We start from the raw sequence: 10,804 nt of genomic DNA, 5'->3' as shown, positions 1-10,804 counted from the left end.
TAGGCTTGTGTCTACACAATTTCAACCCAAAAGCTGCTTTGAAATTAAAGAATATTGTAGTAACTTCTTCGATCTTGCTTGCCTTAAAAAAGGCGTTAATTTGCATGCACCATCATCCCTGCACTATCATGATAAAAACGGAGTCAACATTTTCTGAAAACACGTGTTCCCAGCCGTGCGCGCAATAACAGGGCGCCCTCTGTTGATTCATCTTTTTAAAGGTGAAGTAATTTTTTCCCCATGGTGGTTCTTAATTTTGAATAGGTTCTTTGACTTGACTGTTTTTGCAACTTCTATTTTTAGCTTAATGTGCGAGGAACTGCAGCATACCTATGAAATTAAAATCTGTTTTTCTTTTCAAGCTGGGCCTTAAAAATGTTCAAAATTAACAAATGGATGAAAGCTAGACAGATTTCGTTATTTTGGGGTTTTTTTGGGGGGGGGGGGAGGGGGTTAGAACTACATGTGAACATGCATGGGTGGGATGGGGATTAGGGGAAGGGAGCACCTTGAATAATAAGGAAGAAAATAAACATTTCTCAGTCAGGATGCAAGTCAGCATTCAGTGTTAATGATTGATTTATTGTGTGGATTGCAATTTGATGATTTACAATAAAATACAGCGGCAGATCTGACATTTTCAAGGGGGGGGGGTGTTGGCTGGGGTGTCACAGCCCAAGATTCTTCAAGGGGGAGGGGGGTATTGCAGTCAATGTCTGAAGCCACACATCCAGATATTCAGTGATGATAATGAAATTATTCAAGAAACTCAAGTAACTTTGGGATTTTTGTATCTTAACACTTAACACTGGTCAGGGGTGATGGGGTAGGCCATTCCAACCCCCCCCCCCCCCCCCCCCCCCCCCCCCGAACTGCCCTTGCAATAGTACATGAACCTAGTATTCGTTTCAAAGATATTGACAATAATTCTTATTTAAAATTAAGTGGGGCTAGACGAAGGGTATTGGGAACTAGTGGGAGAATATACAGTGCATGTTAATTTTTAGCTAGACCTTCTTACAAACTCACTGTTCTTACTTCTTAGTCCAGATTTGTCCCAATTTCATGACTTTGCTAAACATGGAACTCTGAGCTTATGGTCATCATTTTATGCTTACAACACTTACACGTTAATATTGTAAGCTAAAAAAACACACTAAGAGTTATATGATGTATACATGCATAATATCTCGCTCATCCGTGAAAAAGGCAGAACTCAGTCTCTTCATAGCTCCAGCGCACATTGTTCACGGCGATCAAAGTTAGTCTGGGAATGCCACATGCAAGTATACATACTTCGATATATCAGAGATGTCTGGTTCCGACCTCCCAGTCTGCCATTTGTGCAGGGGGAGGGGGACACAGTTAGTTCATTCAGTTCACTTTAGTGAAGAACGGCAACCCCCTGACGTAGCTGTCCAGTTTGGTTTTAAAGAGTTGACTGTCGATGGCCTGGCCCAGTTTACTTAGAGGGTTCCTCACGACATGTTCGACAAATATCTACAGAAATATGGAAAGAAAGACCACAGAATCAGCAATTCCGATGGCAACAATTAAAGCAAGGAATGGGGTTTCAAACAGCCATTTCTGGGAATACCGTTCAAGACTACTTTTCTCTAAGGAAAAACAATTTCAAAATTATTGTGAGTTTTAATATTGTTTATTGCCAACAAGGCTGAAGTTGTTTCTCTACAAGTGGACATTATCATGAGATCTCATGCATATTTATGAGCAGGAAAGTGAGTATTTAATTTTTCAGTTATCAATTCACTACATATACTTCAAAAGAAAATGTAAAATCTTTACTAGTTTTGACTGCCAAATTGTGGTGTGTGAACAATTTTATTTATTTATTTTTTTGACTGGACAACTTGTCAAAGATGTTAATGTAAATTTGAAATGAGATTTGTATAAACTTAGAAGCCATATCATCGAATATTCAAGATAAGTTTTAGAAAGTGTTATCTGCAATAGGCCCATTACATTGGGCTTTGCTGCAGCATTCTCCTACATCTTAACACATAAAATGATCAGTTTGTAAACAAAGCTGATAATTTCATTGCGGGAAGAAAAAATGTTGAAGATGTACTGAAACCTGCAATTTATACCTGATAGAATGCGCCTAGATAATTATTTTTTTAGCAACTTATGTCGGAGATTAAACAAGATTTAACTTACTGCACTGTAGATGTGTTGCAGCTCGTCATGGATTGACCCCACGTTGAGGCTCGTGTTCATCACAAATTTCAAACCGCTGGCAGTCTCGTGGAAGTGTAGCTTGTAAGAACTGGTACAGAAACTGGAGAAACCATCCTTACTGAAATTGAAAAATCCATCAAGGAAAACAATAGTGTTGTTGGTAGCTGGATACAGCATCTGGATATGCTTGTTTTCCTTATTTTGTTTGGAATGTCTTTTCTAAAGGATACAAATCAACGGGTGCCATCCGACTAACAAACGACTTGATTGAGAAGATCATGCCATACATCAGCTTGAATTCCTGAAAATAAGGAAAGGAAACTGTCATTATGGATTGACATCAAGAAGCCAAACAGATTTTTAAAAATATATATACATTGAAGCATGACAAAATGTGGACTTAAAATGTACAAAAAACGATGTGAAGGGAAAAAGGATGGATAATAGAAATTAATTAAATGCTGTTGGTTAAGCAGGTTGCTAGAAAACTAAAGGTAGAGCAATGTTTGGTGATATACTGACCTCTTCTTGCGACATTCCTGGATGTTTTTCCCGTGTCCATTCTTGGTAGAACAGACACACGCCGTTGCGGTCAAAGATGTAAAGATTGTAGATGGTCATTCTTAAATCTGTGTTTGGCAGAAATTCAAAATTGGGTCAATGGTCAGAATAGCTGGATCTACCCAGTGTACGTGGGAGGCCGTCACTGCGTTTGTGGGGAAGTTTCTTTGGCAAATTTATAGCACCGAGTTATGGGGACTTTCTGCTGTCCCCACAGGAACAAGTATGGGTGAACAGGTGTATATACTTTTCTTTAGAATATGTTAAGCAACAGCTCTACTGACTGGAGCGCTAGACTGCGGTGCCCTTGCTACATTTAGTACGGAGTAACGGAGGGCACCACAATTCTAGCACTCCACTCAGTAGAGCTAGTTTAGCAACAGTTTGAAACTTAGGTTTTTAATTTTATCTATGAAATGTATGAAATACAGGCCTACGTGATGTCCAAACAAAACGTGAAAAATGGAGCGATATAATTAAAACACCTCCATGGAATGATCAAAATGATAAAAAGGTGCATGTGGCGGAACGAAGAATGTTGCAACCCGACGTTGCTTTTTGCTTCATCATGTTCATAAATCATAGCATAGCCATAGGCCTTGTAAAAAGTTGTAGCCCCTTTCATCTCAATAAAGCCTAAGGTCAGTCATCGCAAAAATGTGGAAAACACATGGACTGAGATTGAGAAACTTTCCAATTTTGTTAGGAAATAGGGCCTATACTCACTAGGCCCTGAGTACTAATTTTTTTTTTTATTTAGTTTTAGCCTTTACGTTAGGCCCCTTGAGTTGACTCTCAGCTCTCCAAGTCTCCATACTCCCCCATACACTTTGTACACAACCAAAATGGCGTCTAGATACTTCTTTCCTCCCTCTGAAAACCCACTTACCAAAGATGTAATACAATCAATATCGTCTATGACATGGTACACATAAGTGGCTCCCTTCTCAATGTCCACTGAACGCAAAAACTAGGATTATTTGTGATGGGAAATGCACCTTTTCTCGCCACCCCAAAACACTGGTTATACATGTATGACCTCTATCACCAGTAGAGGGCGGTATTCACAATTAACGGTACGATAGTTTTATGGGGGCGTGGCAATTCTACTTTTGAGTTTGAAGTCCGCGGACCAAATAATTATTGGAGATATTTAGACATTAGGGCCGGTCACGCATCCATGGTGTGGCTGAGTTGATTGATGTGCAGGATTAATATATAAGTTCATTTATCAGCGGGCCCTCGGCCAGCGATCACATGGTTGTGTTTGAGTCCCCTTGTCGTCATGAGAAATTCCCGGACATTATTTTTTTTGTATGAATGACAAAACACATCGGAGAAAAATGAATGTTTTTTTTTTTATTGTAGCCCCAATATTTTCGTCACACATGATGTTCAATGTCTTGTAGTCGCAGCTTTCTATCTAACTCTATTCAGAAGCAATTTATCATTTATCCCGAGAGAACGAATTCACCTTTTAACATGGTTCCCCCCTTCACATTAAACACACGAGGAGAATCAATACTTTGACAAGAGTGCTTTAATATTTATTTAAAAGAACATTTTCGACAGCTGTACATTTTAACTACTTACTTTAAAGTCTGATGTAAAATTGCAGGGATTGCAGACGCTCAGCATAATACATTTTTATTGTTAAAATAAATCTTACAAATTGACAATACGTTAAAGAAAAACCTAAAATTTCTATAACAAACATGGACAAAAATATATACTGTTATCTCGGAAGCTGCATATTTTACAAGAGGGCCCTTTTTTCAGAGGGTACACTCTTTTTTCACGAGCGCCCTTTTTTAAAGAGCTGGCACCAACGTCACCTATTGTCTGATGGTGCCCAATATATCGTCCAATTTGAACAGCGCCCCCATGGAAAGATGGTGTCCCCTACCCCTACCCCTTCCCTTTCCCTCTTTTTTTATTTTACGGAGGCCGGATGGCCTGTCCACCTTTTCAGCACCTTATGAGGCGAGTGCCCTTTTTCACGTCTACCCCCCCCCCCCTTCCCCAATATGAATGACCTTGCTAAGCCACTCTCTATAGTTAGTTGCGTGGATGGAATCGTGATGGTCTATCACGCATGCCTAGGCGTGGCACAGACACGGAAAGGGGCGGGCGACAGCGTTATCTCGAACACGCCGTCCATGCTCGGCGGTGGATCGGTCTCCGGCACGGTAAAAGTGAACCGCTGTAACAAGGTTACCGTGAAGAGAAAGAACTCCATTCTAGCTAGCTGTTCACCTGCACACACCCGTCGACCTGTGTAAATAAAAAAAAATAACGAAACTCCCAGGTGACTAAGCCAGAAAGCATTTTGAAAATTCATATTTCGGTCGCCAAGACCACAAAGCAATTAAAATCACACGAAGAACAAATAAGATAAATAATAACAACTCAATTGTTTTAATTAAGGGAGCTTAATGTGTGTTTGGCCGGTTTTAAACACTTTGTTTAGACCGGTAGGAGTTTGGATGCTGATTGCCCGAGTAGAAGACACCGGATTGTCGACATTTCATGTGACACTGGAAAAGTGTTTAAGACCGGCCAGCCATGTCTTTGTCCGTTTAGAACCTGTCACGTGACGGGCTATCGACCAATTGGAATGGGTAAACTGTCTTATTTATGAATGTAGAATGAAACCATAGGTGGGCGTGTATACATATAGTGACGTCACACTAAATAGGATAGCAGAAGAGCCTTTACCTATGCCGAATGGCAGGTACGAGGAATGCGTGGGTTTCACAACCTCCTTCCCGTCAGCAGACAGGAATCTTTCCGGACGGAACTGACCCGGGTTCTCCCAGTAAGCCGGATCGTGGTGGGCGGCGAAGATATTCACCAACACCATGGTGTCCTTAGGGATATTGAACCCCATAAGATCGGTGCGGTGTGCTGCCGTGTGTGGGACGGCGAGCGCGCCCGTGGGTCTGTAGCGGAGTAGCTCCAGCAGCACGGCCTCGCAGTACGGGAGGTTGGGTCGATCAGCCCAGGCCGGCTGGCGACCACAACCAACGACCCGATCAAGTTCCTCGTGCATCTAAATTGGGGAGCCAAAAAAAGGATAGATTGACTGCATTCAGTGGCCATCTTTGAGGTGTGTTTTGCTATGTTAATTTATTAACAATAATGCGCAAATCGTCTATATACGCATAACGTATCGCATGTTAAGCAGTTTCACGACCACACCCCTTTTCCAAGGCACTCACTTTCTCAACTTGTTAAGCCACGCCTACTTTATACGCGCTCCGGGTCACTTCGCCATCACAGTCTGGTCTCTTAACATCAGATTCATTATTATTTCGAGGGCGTGGTTGTCATCATGATTTTCTAACCACGCCCCTTTTCTCAAACCATATTTGCACCCATAATGACACTTCGGTTTCTACAGTTTTAAGCAAATAAACTTTTCCTGATTCGTCCCAAACATTAATCACTTAATTTCAGGCTTGGCTATCATCACTTGTTAACCACACCCCTTTTCTCAAACCACGCCTACCTTCTCTTGCACTTCCGGGTACTTTGTCATCGTCAAGATCACCCACATGAGCATGTTGGCTGAGGTGTCGGTGCCGGCTCCGAACAAGTCGTGGATCAACCTCTCAACATCCGTCTCGGTGAACGGAAACTTGGCCTTAGTGCAGCCGTCCCTTTGCTGGACTTCACAAAAGAAGAGGTCAATCATGTCCCGGATGTGTTTCGGGTCAAAGGTCGCCAGGTGCTCGTAAACCACGGCCTAAAGTTGGGGAAAAGATCACTTTAGATAACAGTCGTCATGGCCTTCAGCTAACCCCGTGCCAATCCCTGGTTTACAGGGCGGGGAGTTTGGCCTATAGTGGTTAGGGTTTGTGACTCATGATAAGAGGGTCAGGGGTTCGAATCCAGTTGGTGACCATGTTGTGTTCAAGCTACTTCATCTCCACTTGCCTTTCTCCACCCAGGAGTACTAATTGGCACTGGCATCAGCTATCATGTAGAGTAACCTGTGATGGACTGGCATCCCATCCAGGGGGAATAGAAAATATTCTCAGTCGTAAATTTCACGCCAAGGAACCGGAGATAAACGCCGGCCTGATGGGCCATGACTAGGCTAGTAATACTTGACTAATCTTTAGTTAATTTGTCCACTTTTCAGAACTTGTTGCCACACCATTTTGCTTGTACCCACCTGCATATCTCTCCTCCGTTCCTCATCTAGTTCCCTGAGTTCCTTATAGAGAGGCGTGTAGAAAAGCAAGGGGAGGTAATTGACTAAGGACGTCCGACCGAAGGCCATGCGCTTCCTGAGGTTGTCCTGGATGCGGACAAAGGTCGCATTGTCGTAGTCGTAGCGGTGACCGAAGGACATCTGACAGATGACATTGGAGACGGCACTCGAAACCTACAAGCCAAATCACAAATTAAATCACAAGCCAAATCACAAGCCAAATCACAAGCCAGATCACAAGCCAAATAACGAGCCAAATCAAAAGTCAAATCGCGAGTCAAATTCCCTTGTGCCTCACAAGGGCGGATCCAAAACCAAATTTTCGGGGGGGGGGGGATCGGTGCGGGGAGCAAGAGGGCTCGAATATTATTTTCAAAAAGGGAACTGGGGATTATAGTAGGCCTAGCTTTCGCGCGCTATTTCCACATTGTAATGTTAAAACTGAAAGGTATGTGTAGCTGATGCCTTGCGAGGGAGATACACATGAATGTAATTAAGTTTTATATACTCCTACAGATTAACAAAATCGTGGTGGAATGGCCCCCGTTGCCCCTCCTCCCCCCCCCCCCCCAACCCGGATCCTAGGATTGATTCTTGTCTTTTTCACGATTTGTGACTTTTTAAAAACAACTCTCAGTGTTATTACCAGTGTCAGTGGGTTAAATGGTTTGCCTCCGTGTTCCTCAAAGCTATCGCAAAGGATGCGTGCTTCTTCGTTAATACGGAGCGCGATGCTGTTTTTGCCGACGCCAAGGTTCCGCATGGCACCGACGGTGAAGCGACGCACCGCTTGCCACGGTTCGCCAGTCCCGAACAAAATGCTGCCTGGTGGGAAAATATATAATTATTGAACAACTTGTAGTAATTCCTTACATAATGATGCGAAATTGTGACGTACAATAGGCTAATGATCAAGACGAAAGAACCCAATACAATTAACAAAATGGCAAAATGGAGTGTGTAGTAGAAATTTATGTCTATGCTTTTAATTCGTAATAAATGAATACAAATTCGTAATAATTAGAAATAAATAATATATTACTTAATAAAATAAACAATTACAGTAATATGGGGAAAAGAATTTGTAAAAATGAGTTGGTAGACCTACATTTATTGTCACGGTGGGTGGATCCAGAACACAATTTCTTTTTTTCTTGGGGGGGGGGGGACAATTTTGGTCCCCCAAAAGTCGGTAAAAAAATTACGGCGTAGGGGCCCGCTTAAGGGCCCTGAAATGTTTTGGGATTCTAGATGGTCTGTGGTGCGATCTAAGGCATTTTCTGACCACTGTAACCAATGCTTTTTTTTCAGAAAAAGATGGTGGTGTACTCATTGCCTGTCTTTATTGTGACGTCACTTACCCCCCCCCCCCAACAAAAAATGTGTTCTTTTTTTTTGGGGGGGGGGGCATGGCCCCCTTTGCTCCCCCCCCCCCCCCCCCCACCACACACACACACATCCGCCCTTGCGGAATAGGCCTAATATGCCAAGAATTTATACGACTGAACAATAACATTTTAATGCAGAAATTTTCTCTTTGTGAAGGCTAGGGCGGATGGCGGGTCGAATCTGGACAAAGCACCAAGCTATGACAATGCGGCGCATTATCCTTCAACAACAAACGTTTCTGCGCATGCATATTTTGGCATTGACTATAATACAAAGCTCAATGACGCACGTACTTTTGATATGATTGAACATTAGTCAAGTTAGTAGCGCCCTATTTCCTTGTTAACTGTTCATGGTTGGAATCTGAAACCAAACTGGGAATATTCCTGCCATGAGAAAGAGTCAAAACGACAAAATATAGACCTATATCAGTTGCGATTTACCACCTGTCAAAATAGAAAGCATTTTTGCCATTTTGTGCAAAGACATGACACAAAGTGGGCGTGGAACAGACAATTCAGAAACAACGCTCGATATTTTTTCCAATACTTTTTCTTCATTATCATTGGAAAAAACTAGTAAACAAAATGTACTTATACGTAAAAAGCAAATTTCATGTTGGGGACATTATGTCCTTGCTGTTTTCGTCCCTACAGATGGCGGTAAAACTTACCTTTCATCGGAAAACATAGTCTGACCGACTCGGGCACTTTCCTCCCCGAGAACCGGTCCGCCTGTTTGATGAGAGCCTCTTGGATAGACGCGGCATCGTTGAGCACCACCACCAACGAGGTACCAAGATACAGGCTGAAGATCTTCCCGTACTGCCGGGCCAAATTTGTGAATTCCTGGTGGCAGGGTTTACCCTTGAGCTGCAGCGCCGAGCCGATGACTGGCCAGCCCACCGGGCCTGGAGGGAGGTTGTCCGGGGTGCGAAGCAGCCATCGCACGGCCAGGAGAACGACGGTGAAGACGAGCAACGCACGGACATCAGACGAGTCCGCTAGGACGGACAATGAGTGCAACACCAAACTACTCATTGTTTATTTGCTTGATACGGTTATTCAATCTCTAACTTCAGTAATCATTCATGGCGTGATGTAAAGATCTCTTGCTTTAAGTTATAATGTCACAGCGTGCAAACTATGACATGTATCTCAGAAAGCAGAAAAGGCTGCCATCAAGCACTGGTGTAATCACTAATGTGCTGGGATCGCCTAAGCATTTACAGAGCATCACTGTTTTGACAGCGAAAGCAAAACCGACAATTCACCACTGCCTGATCGACCTACGCGAACTACAATTCCTTCCTTTTTCACAATTGTACTGGTACAAACAAGCAATGTCAACAAATAATGATTGTTCACCCGATCCCATAGACCACTAGACGAGGAAACTGTAGTTCACGCACGGCATTGTATGACTTATTTTGGGTCAAGGTAGGCAGTGATCCAGTATACCAGGAAACGAAAGAGAACAGTGTAATTGTGCTTTCACGGTGACGTTTCCCGTTCACATTGCTAGTGTTAATTTCAAATGTTCCTATCGATAACCAAATTTCAAATGTGTTATCCCGGACTTTAGGAAGATTTGATGTCACTGCGGTGCACGTGATTGGCCAGACGAATTTCCAACGCCAGTAGCGCGTGTTACTTTCGACCAATGAGGTCCAACGACAGGGGGAGAGGGGCGGCACCCAAACAAAAATGTTTTTGATTGGCCATAATTTATTCATAACCAAACCTGCCGACCAAAAATTAGCATAACATCGTGGCACGGCATGCCACCACCATCTCATTTGCATGCCACTGCATAGTTTAGTGTTCAGTATTGTTTGCAATTAATAAAAATGAACTGAGTTCACAGTCGCTTGAGAACATTTTATTGAGAGCGAATTTGTGTATAAATGTGTGTCTTTTACTTCTCGTAAAGATTTTTAAGGGATTTTATGTGACATCAAAAGAATTGAATCCTGTTTTCTTTTCCATTCCACGGTTTGTCCTTGTCGATGGCGACCAACAATTTTGGCTTTAAAGGATACGTGTGAAATAGGTCACTCCACTCACCTGAAGGACACACGCACAGTACTTCGCGAGGTCATTCACAACTAAACGTCATTTTGTGATTCTAAGTTCGGGGTTTAGATTGGCGAAATAAAATTTAACAGAATGACATAAAGGGCACAATTATTGTGGAAAAGGGAGACCATGAAGGCACGATATGTTCCGAAATCCGAACCAAGTACTGATAAACAATGGCGGCGAAATATTTAGTTAAAACAACACTTGAAAAATCTGGGCTGAAAATTTTACGGAAAGTTGAAAATGGGGCATCGCCTCGAACGTTACACGAGTGTTACTTTTTTTCTGGATCTGGTTGTCAGCTTAATTTGGAAAATCTTTTCGGTAATTTCTGTGGAATTTGAATAAAATCTTT

At 42.5% G+C, this 10,804-nt stretch overlaps 2 protein-coding genes across 2 annotated transcripts; both read right to left on the bottom strand.

Annotated features, from left to right (window-relative positions):
- Positions 1-561: 561 nt before the first annotated feature.
- On the bottom strand, positions 562-3,824 carry LOC119724298 (trafficking protein particle complex subunit 1-like). Its single transcript, XM_038195286.1, has 5 exons — positions 3,650-3,824; positions 2,722-2,828; positions 2,430-2,500; positions 2,179-2,317; positions 562-1,500 (listed from the first exon to the last, which is right to left on the bottom strand). The coding sequence occupies exons 2-5, from the start codon at positions 2,818-2,820 to the stop codon at positions 1,375-1,377; spliced, it is 435 nt and encodes a 144-aa protein (XP_038051214.1). The 5' UTR covers positions 2,821-2,828; positions 3,650-3,824; the 3' UTR covers positions 562-1,374.
- A 963-nt stretch (positions 3,825-4,787) lies between these two features.
- LOC119724296 (cytochrome P450 2U1-like) lies at positions 4,788-9,905 on the bottom strand. The gene is made up of 6 exons (XM_038195284.1): positions 9,042-9,905; positions 7,626-7,804; positions 6,941-7,153; positions 6,272-6,508; positions 5,479-5,812; positions 4,788-5,034 (listed from the first exon to the last, which is right to left on the bottom strand). The coding sequence occupies exons 1-6, from the start codon at positions 9,406-9,408 to the stop codon at positions 4,850-4,852; spliced, it is 1,515 nt and encodes a 504-aa protein (XP_038051212.1). The 5' UTR covers positions 9,409-9,905; the 3' UTR covers positions 4,788-4,849.
- Positions 9,906-10,804: the final 899 nt, after the last annotated feature.

Source organism: Patiria miniata, unplaced genomic scaffold (genome assembly GCF_015706575.1).
Source record: "Patiria miniata isolate m_02_andy unplaced genomic scaffold, ASM1570657v1 HiC_scaffold_18, whole genome shotgun sequence".
NCBI lineage: Eukaryota > Metazoa > Echinodermata > Asteroidea > Valvatida > Asterinidae > Patiria > Patiria miniata.
Note: the sequence above shows the minus strand (reverse complement) of the source record. Positions and strands in the feature narration are given on the sequence as shown.